This window comes from Panthera onca, chromosome E3 (assembly GCF_046562875.1).
Source record: "Panthera onca isolate mPanOnc1 chromosome E3, mPanOnc1 haplotype 2, whole genome shotgun sequence".
Lineage (NCBI taxonomy): Eukaryota > Metazoa > Chordata > Mammalia > Carnivora > Felidae > Panthera > Panthera onca.
In genome coordinates, this window is record NC_138354.1 from 4,755,742 (window position 1) to 4,773,385 (window position 17,644).

Genomic DNA, 17,644 nt, shown 5'->3' on the forward strand with positions numbered 1-17,644 from the left:
CGGGAGTCCAAGGTTAGCTGGGTCCTCTGAGAAGGCATCTCTGGTCCCCTTGACACCAGGACTTCAGATATACTCTGTTCCAACAGGCTGAGTGAACAGAGGACGGGCAAGGGGGTTTCTACCACAGGGTCCAGCACAGCACCTGTAAGGATTAGGCACCCAATAAACACGAGTTTTCTCGTCCCTTCCTTAACTACTTGAAGCCAATTTATAAACATGCAGCAGAAGCCAAAAGAGAAAAAAACAAAAAAAACAAAACACCCCAAAACGAAGAAACACCACACCGATGCTTAAAAGTATCTAGACGTACAAATAAATGTATACTATATTTAAACAGCAGTAACACTTCTCATTCTTAGTTCATTTTCTCGGCACAATGTGCAGTGGCAGGTAGGAAGATCTCTCCAAGGTTGCTCCAAAGCCCATGGGAGTGAATGTTCCGGTAGACCTGGGGCTCTGCTGATGGGGGCCGGGCCACGTGGGGACAATGGTGGCACCAGGCCCGGTCACCTCTGTACCACTCATTAGTGGTCTGGTTGGTGGCAGCCAGGTACAAAGTGAAGCACAGGTAGCCCCCCAGGAGGAAGCTCAGCATCACAACAAAACCCAGCATGAAGACGATCCTTGGCAAGGTCAGGAACAGGTACTGGGGGCAGAGAAGGAACAGCACGTTAGGCAGCCACGCTGTGACACGAGTAAGGGCCACCAGCACCCACCAGCCCTGGCCTCGTCTGCAGGCACGTGAGAGCTGCCGCCCCAGCTCACCCACCTGTACACACACCTGACCCACTGAACACAAAACAGAACCATAAATGGCGCTGACAAAGAGCCCCGGAAGCAGTCCTAGCATGCAGGAGTTTACTATGGGATAAATGAAATGTGCACACCGAAGGAAAAGGAAAAGGATACTAGGAGATGTGACTATGCCAGTCAGCTACTTGTAAAACAAAGAAATAAATACAGATCTTCTTTCATGCATCACAATATAAATCCAGACGGACACAGGAGACCGATCTCTCTCTCAACACAATATGGCCAAAGAAACACACGTACGAGAGTATTCACTGTAGTGATTTTCACAGCCCCTCTTCCGAAAAGAGGAAGTCCAGTCGTGAGAAAGAGTAAAATCTTGGGGTAATGATACTATGGTATAATAAGGAGCCGGTACAAACGAGGCCAAGTTTTACATACTGATTCGGAAAAGACGTTGGCAAAATATTGCCAGATAAGAGAGACAAGAGGCAAGGATCCACATGGGATCATATTCTTATAAGAAACAAAAACACACTCCATGAAGGTGGGTAATATCGATAACCACAGGAAAAAAGCCTGAATGTACACACCAAGCTACAAAAGTTGTGGCCTCTAGGCAGTGAGCTGTTGGGAAGGGCAGGGTATAACCCCCAGTTTTCACTTTTTTTTAAAGATGCTTTAAATTTCATGTGTTTCCCCCCAGCTTTATTGAGACAGAATTGACATGACATTGTGAAAGTTTAAGGTGCACAACGTGACGTATAGCAAATGATCACAACAAGGTTAGTTGGTTTCAACTACAGGTTTGTGCCTTTGAGCCCTTTCCCCGTCTTCTCCCCCTTTTCATTTTAAGCACTTCTGGACTGCTTGAATTTTTAGAAGTTATTTTTTAGAATAAAGAAAATGAATTTTGACAGTGTTCAGTATCTTTGAAAGGCAAGAGTAAGAGAGGCAGGCGCATCAAAACTCTTCACAGGAGGGACCTTCTAACTGAAGTCACAAAGAAAAGAGGCAGATTCGATGAGAAAGGATGTCTAAATTTTTTTATAGGATTTTTTTTTATACAAAAGAGGATACACAAACAGAAAACAAATACAAGAATGAACTATCATTATTATATGATCTCAAATCTAAAGTAATTCTAGTATAATAAAGGACATAATTCACAAAAAAAGATATACAAATGACTGCCAAAAAAGGAAAGTAATCAAAAGTAATAAAGAAATAGAATTCTTTAAAAGGGTACAACATGTATTCCTACTAACATAGAAGCACCTGCCAATGCAGGTTCATTGTAAAGATTACGTCTACTCCGGAACTCTTGGCGCTGCAGTGACAAATGATGCCCCCTTACCCCTGGCCTCCAGCTTCTAGTCCCAAGTCCTCTTCCCCAGTCCCCTCTTCCCAATCCCCAATCCTGAGCAGCCTGGCCATGGGAATCTTACGTATTCTGCTCCTGAAAACCCTCCCCTCCAAAACCCCTCAATGTCCACCCTGACACAACAAAGTGAATACTTGCCAACCACTCTAAGCACAAGGTTTTATTTTATTAATGTTATTTATTTTGACAGAGAGAGCGAGAGAGAGAGAGAGAGAGAGAGAGAGAGCAGGTGGAAGAGGGGCAGAGAGAGACAGGGAGAGAGAGAATCCCAGGCAGGCTCTGTGCTAGAAGCCCCACCTAACCACAATGTTCTAAAAAACAATTTGACGATATATATTAAAATCAAAAGATTTATTTATAAATGTTAATCATCTTTGACTCAGGGGCACCTGGGTGACTCAGTCAGTTAAGTGTCTGACTTCGGCTCAGGTCATGACCTCGCGGTTCGTGGGTTTGAGCCTCGCGTTGGGCTCTGTGTTGACAGCTCAGAACCTGGAGCCTGTTTCGGATTCTGTGTCTCCCTCTCTCTCTCTCTCCCCTCCTCCCCCGCTTATGCTCTCTCTCTTTCAAAAATAAGTAAATGTTAAAAAAAATAATAATAATCTTTGACTCAGTACATATACTTTTTGGAAGCGATCCTACAGAAAGTCCTAAATACAAAAACAAAACTATATACACTGATTACCTACCGTAAAGGGGAAAATGCACTTCACCAATGGAGAGAGCTGGTGGGCACCACCTTAAGCAACAGATCAAGCTAAGTGTCACTGACCCTGTGTCCCACCTGATGGGATGCAACATGAAATACACACTCCTACCTAGAAAGCATTTTTGCCAAAAACATTTAACCTGAATCTGATCAGGTCTCTAGAACTAACTTCCAGTTCACGTTAATATTAAGGAACAGAGAAAAATTAGTTGACACAAGTAGGAAAAAGACAAATTTAGACCAAGGGACATTCTAAAAGACTACTAAACTACCAAATGTTAACTTCATGAAAAAAAGAAAGGGCATTATTTTAGACTATGAGACTAAAAAGGTATGACATTCAAATGCAATGTGTTAAGTACAAGGTGGATTCTGCTTCAAGGAGGCAAAAGAGCTTTATAAAAGACACATTTGAAACAATGGGGAAATTTGAATATGGACTAGATTATATATTACATATTTACTATATATTCTATACTTATTACATATATTTATTATTACTTTTCCTTGGTGAGATAACAGAATTGTAGTTATGTTGGAGGTTGACATTCTATAAAAATGCATGTTCCAGGGGCGTCTAGGCGGCTCAGTCAGTTGAGTGTCTCTTGATTTCAGCTCAGGTCACGATCCCAGGGTCGTGGGATCAAGCTCTGCACTGAGTGTGGAGCCTGCTTAGAATTCTTTCTCTCTGTCTGTCTGTCTGTCTGTCTCTCTCTCTCTCCCTCTGCTCCTCTCCCCTGCTCCTGCTCTCTAAAATTAAAAAAAAAAAAAAAGAAAGAAAGAAAAATTAAAAAGAATAACATTTTTTTTTAAATGCGTGTTCAAGTACTTAGGGGTGAAGCAACATAATGTCTCCAATTTATGTCTAATAATACAGAAAAATACAAGGGGCACCCAGGTGGCTCAGTCAGTTGGGCGCTGACTTTGACCCTGGTCATGATCTCGCAGTTCATGGGTTCGAGCCCTGCATCGGGCTCTGTGCTGACAGCTCAGAGCCTGGAGCCTGCTTTGGATTCTCTGTCTCCCTCTCTCTCTGCCTATCCCCCCCCTCACACTCTGTCCTCTCTCTCTCTCTCTCAAAATAAATAAATAAACATTAAAAATTGTTAAAAAAAGAAAGAAAAATACACAAAGAACAGATTAAAATGTTAATTTTTAAATCTAGGTGGAAAGTATACAGGTAACTTTTCAGTATGTTTGGACACTTACATAAATGAAAAAAACTGAAACAAAAACTACTCAAGGATAAAACAACAAATCACTACACACCTATCAGAATGGCTAAAATGAAACACAGTGATAACATTAAATGCTGGAAAGAATGCAGAGAAACCAGTCATTCCTCCATCACTGGTGAGAATGTAAAACGGTATATTTTACTCTGGTACATTACTCTGGAAAAGAGTATGGTGGTCCTTTTCAAAACCTAAAATGGACTTATCAACCCGACAATCACAGTGAAGAGGTATCATGCAGGAACTTGTAAATGGGAATGTTCAACGCAAACTTATAAGTTAATAGCTAAAACCCAGAAACTACAGAGATGTCCTTCAAAGGCTAAATGGTTAAGCAAAGCGTGGTCCACCCATACTGTGGAATACTATACAGCAGCAAAAAGGAAGGAACCCTAAATACATGCAACCATTTGCATGGATCTCAAGGAAACTGCACTGAGTGCAATCTCTAAAAGATATGATGTGATTCCATTTATGTAGCAATCATGAAATAACATACTAATAGAGATGGAGAACAGAGTAGCAGTGGCAGGTATGCAGGATGAGGCTGTGGCTTAAGGAGTAACACGAGGGAGTCTGTGGTGATGGACACAACATGCTGACTATAGTGGTGGTTATGCAGGCACACACATGCGACAGATTACACAGATCCACACAGACACACACACACACACACACACACACACACACACACAACACCAATGAACACATATGTAACTGGTGAAATCTGAATCAGCTCTGCGGATTGTGCCAATGTCAACTGCTTGGTTTTGGCATTGGGCTGTGGTTGCCTAGGGATGCTGGCATGGGGGGAGGGGCTGGCAGTGGAGGGCAGGCTTAAGAGCGCATAGGCTTCCTGTAGGTTTCTTTGTAACCTCCTGTAAATCACAGTTATTTCAAAATAAATTTTAAAAAATACTAGTTTTACTGTGCATTTTATCATATTAAGACAGTCTCCTTCCACTTCTATTTTCTGAGTGCTTTTATTAGAATGGGTGTTGAATTCTGTGAAACACTTTTCAGTATCAAGAGAAATAACCATGTGGGGCATCTAGGTGGCTCAGCTGGTTAAGTGTCTGACTTCAGCTCAGGTCATGATCTCATGGTTCATGAGTTTGAGCCCTACATCAGGCTCTGTGCTGACAGCTTGGAGCCTGGAGCGTGCTTCGGATTCTGTGTCTCCCTCTCTCTCTGCCCCTCCCCAACTCACGCTGTGTGTCTCTCCCTCTCAACTATAAATAAACATTTAAAAAAGAGAGAGAGAGACAGGGAAATGACCATGCTATTGTTCTTTATATTTAATAATGCCGAATAAAATACTAATCAATTTCCTAACATTGAACCAACCTTGCATTTATGGAATACATTCCACTTGTTCATTTTCTTTGAACAAAAGGAAAAAAAACCAAGAAGAATTAACCAGTTACCTAAAACAGTGACTGCTCACAAGCTACTTCCCATAAATGCAGTAGAAATCTTTTAGCCATCAAATGAGTTTTATAAGAACCCTACATTATTGTAAATTAATTTCTGACAAAGTGCCAAAACAATTCAATGAGCAAAAAACAGTCTTCTCAAAAAAAGGATGCTGGGACAACTGGATACCCACATACTAAAAGTATGAAGTTGGAACCCTACCCTACGGCATGTGCGAAATTTAACTCAAAATGACCAGAGGCCTAACCTGTAAGAGCCAAAACTACAAAAACACTTAGAAGAATACGTAAGTGTAAATAAATCTTCATGACTTTGGATTAGGTGATGGATTCCTACATATGACACCAAAAAGCACAAGCAATAAAAGAAAAAAATCAACTTAAAATCAAAATGTAAAACTTTCGTATTTCAGAGAAAACTATCAAAAACACGAAAAGACAACCCACAGAATCGGAGAAATCATTGCAAATTGTATATCTGATAAGGGTCAAGTGTACAGAATATAAAAAGGATTCTTACAACACAAGAATGAAAGACAACTCAATTTAAAGATGAGCCTCTCAGGGCGCCTGGGTGGCTCAGTTAATTGGGCATCAGACTTCAGCTCAGGTCATGGTCCCGCTGCTTGTGAGTTTGGGCCCCGCATCGGGTTCTGTGCTGACAGCTTGCAGCTTGGAGCCTGGAGCCTGCTTTGGATTCTGTCTCCGTCTCTCTGCCCCTCCCCAACTCAAGCTCCGTCTCTCTGTCTCTCTCTCTCTAATACGAAAAAGAAAATTAAAAAAAAAAGATGAGCCTCCCCTCTAAATCTTCTTGTCCAAAGAAGATATACAAATGGCCAATAAGCACACACAAAGTTGCTCAACATCGTGAAGTCATCAGGGAAATGCAAATCAAACTGCAGTAAGGTATCGCTTCGTGCCTGTGACCAGGGCTATGATCAAAAAGACAGTAACAAGTGTAGGCGAGGATGTATGAAGGTGGAACCCTCACACGTTGCTGGTGGAAATGGAAAATGGTCAAGATACTTTGAAAACAGGCTGGCAGTTCCTCAAATGATTACAAACAGAGCTACCGTACGATCCCGCAATTCTACTCCTGGGTGGAACTCAAGAGACATGAAAACACAAAAACTTGTACACAGATGTTCAAAGCAGCATTATTCAAAAATAACCAAAAAGTGAAAACACTCAAATGTCCATAACTGATACGTGAATAAAATGTGGTATGTCCACACAATGGAGTATTATTCAGCCATAAAAAGGAGTGAAATACTGATTCATGCAACAACATGGATGAACCATGGACACACCATGCTAAACAAAGAAGCCAGCCCAAAAGACAGACTGTGTGTTATGTGAAATGTCCAGAAAAGACAACTCCATAAAGACAGAAGGCAGATTAGTGGTTGCCAGGGGCCAGGGAAGAGGACAAAAAGGAATGACTGCTAATAGGTAAGAGTTTCTTTTTGGGGTGATGCAACGTTCTGAAATTAGATGGTGGTGGTTGTTACACAACTCTGAACCACTGCACTATATAGTTTAAAAGGATGAATTTTGGGGCACCTGGTGGCTCAGCTGATGGTGCGTCTGGCTCTTGATTTCAGCTCAGGTCACGATCTCACTGTTCATGAGATCGAGCCCCATGTTGGGCTCTGTGCTGACAGCACTGAGCCTGCTTGGGATTCTCTCTCTCCCTCTCTCTTTGCCCCTCCACTGCTTGTGCTCACTCTCTCTCTCTCTCTCTTAAAATAAATAAACATGAAAAATAAGATAAAATTAAAATAAAAAAATAAAATAAAATAAAACAAAACAAAATAATGAATTTTAGGGGCACCTGGCTGGCTCCATTGGAAGAGCAAGCAACTCTTGATATCAGGGTTGTGAGTTCAAGCCCCACACTGGGCATAGAGATTACTTAAAAAAACAAACAAACAAAAAAAACCCCTTAAAACAAAAAGGATAAATTTTACAGTATATGTACTGTTATCAACTAAAAAAATTATATGTTCTTTTTTTTTTAAATTTTTTAAGTTTATCATTTTGAGAAAGAGACAGAGCAGGGGAGGAAGGGGGGGGGGGGGGGAGAGGGAGAATTCCAAGCAGGCTCCACGACAGTGCAGAGCCTGATGCTGGACTTGAACTCACAAATTGTGAGATTATGACCTGAGTGGAAACCAAGAGTCAGACGCTTAACCAACTGAGCTACCTGGGCACCCCATGTTCATTTTTTAAAAAGGAATGGCTTCGTCTCTTGACTGGGAAAATAAATATCCTTTTTCCAATGTTGAATCCTAAAGTCAGAAACGTACATCCCACAACATAACTCCGTGAATATTAATTACCTGAATAAGAAAGACAATGTCAATAACCTGCAAGTGTCCAAGGTCATCAACGTAAGTCTCCAGATACAAGTCTGACACCACCACCAACTGGACCAGAAACACGGTGCTCACAACGGCCATGGTGGCAGCTGAGGCCGTCAACGTCAAGAGGTAGATGAGGAAGTACCTGGCGTTCCAGGCCCCGATACAGTTGTTCACCCAAACACAGTGATGGTCAAAACGGTGCACACACCTGTTACACACACCTGCACGGAAAAGGGAAAGTCACAGCCCCGAGTTAGTCCTTGAAGAAACAGGAGACCATGCACACTTCTGAAATTTTTACAAACTGACTCCTGGCAGTAGATGTTGGAGGAAATGGCAACTGCCATCACCAGGCTATTAGAAGTGCAGGGTCTAGTACGGTAGCCGCGAGCCACAGAGGGGTACTGAGCACTTAAAATGTGGCCATGAGGAAAACCTGAAAGAATACTGTTTATTTTGCTAAATTTAGAGTTGTTTTTCCATTTATGCAATGCTCCTTTAAGTTCAATGTCAGCAACGCTGAGATGACATAAGGGTTAGTGAATTTACTTAACTTGCACAGACTTAACTTTGAAACTGATGCTTTTTTTTTTTAATGTTTATTTTATTTTTGAGACAGAGAGAGACAGAATGTGAGTGGAGGAGGGGCGGAGAGAGAGGGAGACACAGAATCCGAAGCAGGCCCCAGGCTCTGAGCTGTCAGCACAGAGCCTGACGTGGGGCCCGAACTCACGAACTGTGAGATCATGACCTGAGCCGAAGTCAGACACTTAACCGACTGAGCCATCCAGGTGCCCCAAACCAATGCCTTGAAGTCAAATTAATTCTTCTTATAGAGATGAATCATTACGTGACTATTAAAGGAAAATGATTATGTTATGGAAAAAACTTGTAAGAATTTCTAGAGTAACTTGGGTACGTGAATCTGCTCTTCCAACTGCGAATTTTATGAAATCTAAATAAAGCTCAAGAATTTCCTATGAAAATTTATTGTCTCAATTGAGATGTGCTGTAAATGGAAAATACATACCAAATTTCAAAGACAGTATGAAAAGGAGAATATAAACTAACCCATGAATGACTTTTACAACTGACTACACGTTAAAATGGTGTTTTAGGGGCTCCTGGGTGGCTCAGTGAGTTGAGCGTCTGACTCCTGATTTCATCTCAGGTCATGATCTCACAGTTCGTGAGTTCAAGCTCCACAGTGGGCTCTGTGCTGCCAATGTGAAGCCTGCTTGGGATTCTCTCTCTCCCTCTCTGCTCCTCCCCCGTTCACTCTCTTGCTCAAAATAAATAAACTTAAAAAAAAAAAGCTCTTTCATAAACCATGATATTTTAAATAGGTTACGTTAAATAAATACATAATTAAATTTAACGTTGCCTCATCTTACTTTTGTAATGTGGCTACTAGGAAATTTAAATCACACATGTAGCTCACATTATATTTTTTGGGCAGCACTAGTCTAGAATCTTGGCTACTCCCCAGAAGAGTAGGCTCTGCCAGCACTGAAATCTGCAAACACAGCATCCCACAGAAGTCCTGTTGGGCAACACGCCCCACCGCGCGGCAAAGGATGGGCTGTTATGCCTGGGGCTGAGTTGCCCACTATGTAAGAATATCGAGACCTCACCTCCAGTCATCTGAAGGAGTCGCTATCTGGCCTCTACAAGCAGAGGCTGCCCATGCCTGGGAGACAAATGGCCTTGCTTTAGATTTCTGGAACCTTCCCTTACTGACAAAGCCCACGTCTGTTGTACAAAGGTAGAGAGGGAGCGACCAAAGCCAAACTTACGGCAGTGCTTGGATCGTGCTGGTTTCCTCACATTGCAAGTGAAGCACTTCATATTCTTTGGGAACATCACTTCATCGAATTCATAAACTTGAAGTAACGAGAACTCGTTTGCTTTTGTTACAGTGCCTGAAAAAAGGACAAATGTCAGTTTTGAGCAATACGGTAGACTGGACATTCACAAAATCTGCCCTGACAAAGTGCAACTAAAACTTATATATTTAATATTCTAAATAACTCACTTTAAATAAAGTTTTGGGGCACCTGAGTGGCTCAGTCGGTTAAGCACCCGACTTTTGATTTCAGCTCAGGTCATGATCTCACAGTTCGTGGGTTGTGGACAGTGGGATCGTGGATCCCACTGTGGAGCTCTGCATTGACAGGGTGGAGCCTGCTTGGGATTCTCTTTCTCCCTCTCTCTCTCTGCCCCTCCTCTGCTCGCTCTCTCTCACGATAAATAAACTTAAAATTTTTTAAAAATAAATGGCTTAGGGGCGCCTGGGTGGCGCAGTCGGTTAAGCGGCCGACTTCAGCCAGGTCACGATCTCGCGGTCCGTGAGTTCGAGCCCCGCGTCAGGCTCTGGGCTGATGGCTCGGAGCCTGGAGCCTGTTTCCGATTCTGTGTCTCCCTCTCTCTCTGCCCCTCCCCCGTTCATGCTCTGTCTCTCTCTGTCCCAAAAATAAATAAAAAATGTTGAAAAAAAAAAAAAATTAAAAAAAAAAAAAATGGCTTAATTGAGATACAACTCACAAGCCCAATTCGCCAATTTAAAGTGCACAATTCAACATATTTTAGTACATTCACAGAGTTATGCAACCATCACCACAACCAATTTTAGAATGTTTTTATCACTTCAAAAAGAAACCCGTTAGCAGCCACTCCACATTTCTCTCTAATCCCAGCCCCTGGCAATCACTAATCTACTTTCTGTCTCTATGCATTTGCCTTTTTTGGATATTTCATATGAATGGAATCATACAATTTTTGGTCTTTTGTATCTGGCTTCTTTTTTTTTTTTTTTAAGTTATATTTTATTTATCTTGCAACAGAGAGTGCGTGCTCACACATATGCAGGGGAGGGGCAGAGACAGAGAGAGGGAGAGAGAGAATCCTAGGCAGGCTCCACACTGTCAGCGCAGAGTGCCACACAGGGCTCGAACTCACGAACTGTGAGATCATGACCTGAGCTGAAATCAAGAGTCAGACGCTTAACCGACTGAGCCACCCTGGCGCCCCTCTGGCTTCTTTCATTGAGCACAGTTTTTCAAGGTTCATCTATGTTCTAACACATGTCACTCCCTCATTCCTTCCTGTTGCTGAATATTGTCCCATCGAATAGGCACACCGCAGTTTACCTGTTCATCAGCTGTCAGACCCTTGGTGCTTCAAGGATAGAAAGGCTTAAAAGGAAAGGCATGGAGGGGCGCTTGGGAGGCTCAGTTAGTTAAACATCCAATTTCAGCTCAGGTCATGATCTCCCAGTCCGTGAGTTCGAGCCCCGCCTTGGGCTCTGTGCTGACAGCTCAGAGGCTGGAGCCTGCTTTGGACTCTGTGTCTCCCTCTCTCTCTGCCCCTCCCCCGCTCATGCTCTGTCTCTGTCTCTCTCAAAAATAACTAAACATTAAAAAAAAAAAAGTAAAGACATGGAAAAAAGATACCAAGCAAATATCAATCCAAAAAAGTGTAATAATATTAACATCACACGAAAGAGAACTGAAAGCAAAGAGCGTTACTAGTGACAAAGAGGCTAATTATATTTTGAAAAAAGATTCAATGGAACGAGAATACCAATTCTTAACTTGAATGCATATAATACAAATATACACATAATCACGATATACGTATACACACACACTATAAGTAAATAAGTAAAGCAAAAATTGCAAGGAGAAATCTCAAATCTACCATCAGAATGAGATAACATGCCTCTCTTGATAATTGACCACACAAAAATATTAGTATGAATATAAAAGACTTGAACATAATTTAAAAACTTGATGTAATGGACTTATATGCTGTCTGTGCCTAAGAACAAGAAAACATACTCTTTCAAGCACACAGATCGTTTACAAAAACAGCACGTGACCGCCATAATGCAAATTATCAATGTTTAAAAGAAACTGTGTCATAAGGATCACAAACTCTCTATATAACACAATTATTAGTGAAGAGATCAAAAAATAAACTAAAAGAGTATATGGAAAATTTTAAGCAGTTCTGAATAACCCACAGGTCAAAGAAGAAATAACTTACAAAACAATCACAACCGAAAGATCATGAGACCACTACGTATCAACTCTTTTGCAGAGTCCTCAGAGGGATCACTGGTCTGTAGCATGGTAAGACCGACGGCTGCCGGTCTCTGTAGTGAGAGCCTCGACTTACCAGGGTTGCTTACGCAGCTGAGCGTGAAAAACACCAGGTTTATAACCAGCAGCAGGTAGGGCAGGAGAAGGTAATGCAGGGAGAACCCCAGCTCCTGACAGTAGCCAAATACTTCCCAGGTGTATTCAGCATAGACCAGCCCTTGCAAGAGGAGGTGCAGCATAATGAAGGTGTGGTTTCTGAAAGGAAGTAGACACGTGGCTAGTTTTACAGGGCCCTGTCCATGAAGAAACCATGTGATACTAAAGTTAACCCGGGGCCAACCGCTTCCTTTGGGCTTGGGATAACAGCAAGAATTACATAATGCGACACAGTTCTCACAGTGCCTAGCAATAGCAAGCATTCAGTATTTGTTATCTATTATGATTATCATCTTTGCTGGGAAGTGAGGTATCAGGATAGATTTCTTTTTACAGAAATGCATGTCAATATATCCCCACTCTTTAAATATTTCTGTCAAAACTCCAGAAATAAAAGGCAGGTTATTTATGAGCAGAGGTCCTGAACCAGGACTCTTGATCCTTCCAGCCTCCTTCCCCATACCACACCTGGAAACCAACAAGAAACTTCCTGAAGCTACAGGGCAGCAACAGTTAGCAGTCAAAACAGAAGAGAAGATAGTATGTAATCTGTGAAATATAAATACCGTGTGTGGAAGAGGTAATGAAGCACTTTTCGCATAGCTCTCTGAAGGCATTCTGGAATTATATGGGAAATTACCTAAAATAAAAGAGAAGGATTCAGTTTCATTTCTCATCCCCCCACTCCCAAACAAATTAGATGCTTCCCGGTCAGCCGTCAATACTAGTGATCTTGTGTTTCTGCACACAGGTAGAGAAGAGATTTAAGAGAGAATAAAAAGGAGGGCTTCACTCAGCTGGTCTGCCTTTGATGCCAGCTCCTCCTTTTTCACCCTAGCACCAAAGAAAGCACCATGTCGGGGTCTTCAGTCAAAGGGAGGTGAGCAGAGGGACTGGATTAGGTAATGCCAATGTGAATTCCACTCCTTTCCCTGCCTTGGGTTCAATCTCAGATTCCAGAGTCCACACCTGCAGTCACTGGGCATTAGCCCAGGTCCCTCCCAAGTGAACCCCCTTGCCAAAGGCCACTGACCCCAACTTTGCTCACTTGGATTCCTGAAGGAGTGTGGGCAGCTGATGCTCAGCTCTCTCCTCATACAGCCCCCAGTTCCACTCATCAGGCCCCTCCAGGCAGACATTGCTCACATCCACGCCCAGTCACAGGCATCAAATCCAGAGAAAAATAGCCAACCTCGAGAATGTGATCTTCTCTCAAAGCAACATCACAAGGTTACTTCAAAAGTAACAAAAAACAAAACCCACAAAAAAAAACAAACCCAGAGACTTTCGGATATACCATAACTGCCATAAATGAAAGAAGTGAACAAATGAATAAAAATGACATCTGTGTTTTGTTCCATTAGGGAACCAGTGAGCCTTTTAGATGTGGTAGTCACAATCCAGTGGTCTCCAAGCATCGTGGTTACCTGGGCTCCTCCTCTGACCAGGCCTCTCAGGTAATGGGTTTTTGAGCAGATGCATATCATAACAACACCAATCAGCACCAGAGCCAGGTAGAACAAGAAGAGAACCAGGAAGTCCATCCTGGGGCTACAAAGAAACAGAAAAAGTGTGACTACAACTGCGGGATAAAATCTATGGTGCACATTCTCAGACACCAACTCCCTAAACAGAATTCATCAGCCCTTGAGCACACACTGCCTCGCACTAGGGCCTCCCAGATGGTCCTGAGTTCTTCTGCTTAGGGAGTTTTCTAATCAAACCACTGTGATGTCTTTAGGGCACCTCCCGCCTGCAAATTCCAAAATAAAACGGGGGGAGATATGCCAAATGCATACACCTTCCCTCCCACCAGCAACAAATCATCTTTGTACTTACTTAAACACTCACATAGACATTGATACAGAACGTACCCAAAATAAGCTGCTGACAACGTTACCGGAACAAACAAACCCCAGAGGCAGTCAGGGACCCACTCCCACAGCAATCAGGGATCACCCACAGGGGCCAGAGTCAACACACAGGTCTGTATTAACTGGAAATGGTTACTTTGGGTCTTAGCAAGTATGATTTGGAGCTGGACTTCCAACTGAGATAAGCAAACTACAAACTATTCACGAGGTAAGACACAGGAAACAAAGAGCAGCAATTCTCACGTGATTCAGGGTCCCCAGCCTACATATTTCTGGTTTGGATAATTTTCAATCGGCAGCTCGGGCATTCCTCCTCCCAACATTCACGGAGAATCCAAACGGCATCCCGTCCTGTGCAGCGGCGTGCGCCCGGTGCAACAGGTGGCACCCAGAGCTGCCGGGGGCATGGTTCTAGAAGGCTGGACCTGGCTGCAGAGACATCGATAAAAGACTCACATAATAAAACAGGGTGGGAGTCAGGAGCGGCAGAAATTGTGGAAAATAATTTGAAAGTCGGGGATATTGTGTTACCTACCACAGGGTGAAAGGGGTTATACGACTTCAGGAGGAAAAGCTTAATTGGGAAGAATAAGGCAGGAGCCTTGGATCCCCGTTCCTATCCCTAATCCCTGAGGTGCCCACGCTGCCCACCGAACAGAAAGGCTTTCCCAGGCTACGGTCCCGGCGGGTGGACGAGGCCAGGGCTTTCCCCGGGGGCCGGAACCCTGGGTGGGGGGCGGGGTGCAGAAGGCTCGGCGGGCATACGGTGGGTGCCTGAGCACCCGGCGGGGTGGAAAGGCGGGTCAGCCTGGGTGTCAAAAAAACCCGGAGAGGCGGCCTTACCGCCTGGATCGGCCAACCGCCAGCCGTACCAAGCCGGCGCCGTCAGGGCGCCTCTCTACACTACACTTCCGTCGGACCTGTGACGTTAGCACGCGGCGCTCGCCTCCAGGCCGACTTCCGGCGGAAGTCCGTGCGGACGGCAGCTAGAGGCGGGGCTTGCCGCTCGCGAAAGAGCTGTCCTGGGTGTCCCTAGCTGCGCGCCTGGGCTCCTCCAGAAGGTGGTCGTGTCTTGGGGCCGGAAGGCCGAACTTTGGGACGCTGTTGCCAGAAATCTTCCTAAACGACGGTCCTAAGCTAGCGCGGGCGAGAACGCCGGTGCTGTGAAGCGGCCCGAGCCGCCTGGCGACTTCGGTAGAACCTAGCCAAGCACGGGCTCCGGCTGGCCCGTGGCAGGCACCCTTAGGGGCTCCTATACTGAGTCTTCGTGAAGGGCAGGATTTGCTTTTTTGCTTTCTGCCAGCCACGCCGTTGGGCTCTGTCCGAACCGTTCCAGTGTCTTTGCGCCTGCTGTCTCAGAACAGCTCTGAACATGCTGCCCCTGGGAACAATGACAATTGCTTGACTCCAAACCTGGAGGATAAGAACTAAGGCTGTTTAATGACAGTTGAACCTGGGGTGAGAAGAGCTGCTTCCAAACATAGCATGGAGAAGTCTCCCGTGGAGCGTTCCTTTGCTCCGAACGCCTCTGAATCCGCTGGGACCAGTCTATTCTTGATGCCTCTGAAAAATCAGTCAGGCCTGTCTTCCCTTTGAAGGGAAGTGTCTGATCTCCAAACACTGGCTTTAAAGCTCTTCTCTTTTTCTGTCTTTGCTACCTACCCCAGCTTCTTGATTCCTTTTCTTCTTCCTTTTTAAAAAACTTACAAGCTGGGCACCTTCTGGTACATGATGTGCAAGGCCATCATGAACTTGTGGACACGGTATTGAAAAACAAATTCCCCAAATCAGAAGATGTGATGCCCCCCCCCCCCCCCCCCGCCTCGGGGGCGGACTGTAAGTTATGGATGGAACGTCATCACTTATCCAGAGTGGGCTGGATTGCATCAGTGTCTCCAGCTGACTCACCTTGCTGCTTAATTCTGAGCTTGTGGTTAAGTATTTTGAGTTAATTTTTCTTTTTTTTTTTTGCTCATAAATGCAAGTTTACTTTTATCCCCATTCATTTTTCTCCAGATGACACTTTTAAATCTTGATCACCTATGTATTTTGCGTTGTCTTTAATTTAAAAAAATTTTTCACAATACTGTGTTCTTGTAAAAGAAACTATACAAAACAAAAACAAAACCCTTCCTTGAACATCACCCTGAAATCCCAATCCCTTGAAAAAATTAACCACTTATTTAGTATATCCTCCCCAAATTCTTTTGTACATTTATTCATAGGAGTACCTGGGTACAGCCAGTTGACCTGGCTCAGTCAATTAAACAACTCTTGGTAGCTCAGGTCTTGATCTCAGGGTTGTGAGTTCAAGCCCCATGTTGGGCTCCATGCTGGGCATGAAGCCTACTTAAAAAATAATAATCTTATACATTTATTCATAAGTATTCAACAAATATATATTGAGCACCCAATATATGCCAGGCACTTTTCTAGGCACTGGGAATATAGCAATAAAACAAATGTTCCTGTATTTTATAGTTTGCATCCTAGTGTATATACACAAATATATAATTTGTTGTTGTTTACAGAAATGGCATCATACATAATGGTACTCTATCCTCCTTTTTGGTTTGTTTTTTTTTTTTTTTTCCGTCTTGGTGATCTTTCCACATAAATATCTATTATATTGATTTACCTCATTATATGCATTTCATTACATAGATGAGCTATAACTCGTTTTCCAGGGTCCCAAATTCCAGTGCCTACAGGGACTATGCAAGTAATGAGTGACAAAGTAGAGCAAGTTTATTTTTTTCTAAGCAGAAATAGCTGTTTATGCAGACCAAAAGGATTGACAAATTACAGTGTTTCAAGAGTACTTGAAAATCTGGGTTTTTAGAACATAAATCTGATTTTTTAAATAAATTAATAATTTATTTTTGAGAGAGAGAGCATGCATGCACAAGCAGGGTAGGGATAGAGAGAGAGAGAGAGAGGGAAACACCGAATCCGAAGCAGGCTCCAGGCTCTGAGCTGTCAGCACAGAGCCCCATGCGGGGCTTGAACTCTCAGACTGAAATCGTGACCTGAGCTGAAGTCAGACACCTAATCAACTGAGCCACTCAGGTGCCCCCATAAATCTGATTTTTTTAGTGTTGGCAACTAACCTAGGCTTTTAAAACACCATTCAGGCTAAGCAGAACATACCTGCAGGACAAATTTAGCCCAAGGGCCACTAGTTTGCAATATACTGTTCTATTACTAAACATGGAGATTCATGTCAGTTTTTGCTATTACAAACAATGCTACAGTGGAAATACCTGTGTGAGCTTCATTGCACGCAACTAGGTGTGTTTTTCTAGGGCAGCTATGTGAAGTAGAATTTCTGGGCCAAAGAATATATAAGCATTTTAATTTTAATAGATGCTGTTAAATTGCTGTTCCACCACAAATGTCTGAATCTGTCTCTCCAGACCCTTGCCAGCATTTAATAGATCAGTTCCTTTAATATTTATCATTCTAATGGATAAAATGACATTTTATTTATTTGCTCAACAAACATTTATAAAGTGATTCCTGGGTTCCAGTTACTGTTGTAAGCACTTAAAATTTTTTTAAATATCATTTAATCTTTATAGTAATTCAGTGAGATAATAATAAATTATTATTAATTATTTATTATTAATTA

The 17,644-nt window shown here is 43.0% G+C and overlaps 1 protein-coding gene across 6 annotated transcripts; it reads right to left on the reverse strand.

Annotated features, from left to right (window-relative positions):
- Positions 1-307: 307 nt before the first annotated feature.
- Positions 308-14,932, reverse strand: ZDHHC4 (zDHHC palmitoyltransferase 4). 6 transcript variants are annotated; one of them, XM_060649560.3, is made up of 8 exons: positions 14,857-14,931; positions 14,257-14,438; positions 13,567-13,690; positions 12,706-12,779; positions 12,060-12,238; positions 9,677-9,802; positions 7,857-8,101; positions 308-646 (listed from the first exon to the last, which is right to left on the reverse strand). In XM_060649560.3, the coding sequence occupies exons 3-8, from the start codon at positions 13,681-13,683 to the stop codon at positions 356-358; spliced, it is 1,032 nt and encodes a 343-aa protein (XP_060505543.1). In that variant the 5' UTR covers positions 13,684-13,690; positions 14,257-14,438; positions 14,857-14,931; the 3' UTR covers positions 308-355. The 6 variants fall into 6 exon arrangements, with proteins under 6 accessions (XP_060505543.1, XP_060505544.1, XP_060505541.1 ...); XM_060649561.3 differs by having other exon boundaries at positions 7,884-8,101; positions 14,257-14,442; positions 14,549-14,931; XM_060649558.3 differs by having other exon boundaries at positions 14,549-14,930.
- Between the last annotated feature and the right edge of the window lie 2,712 nt (positions 14,933-17,644).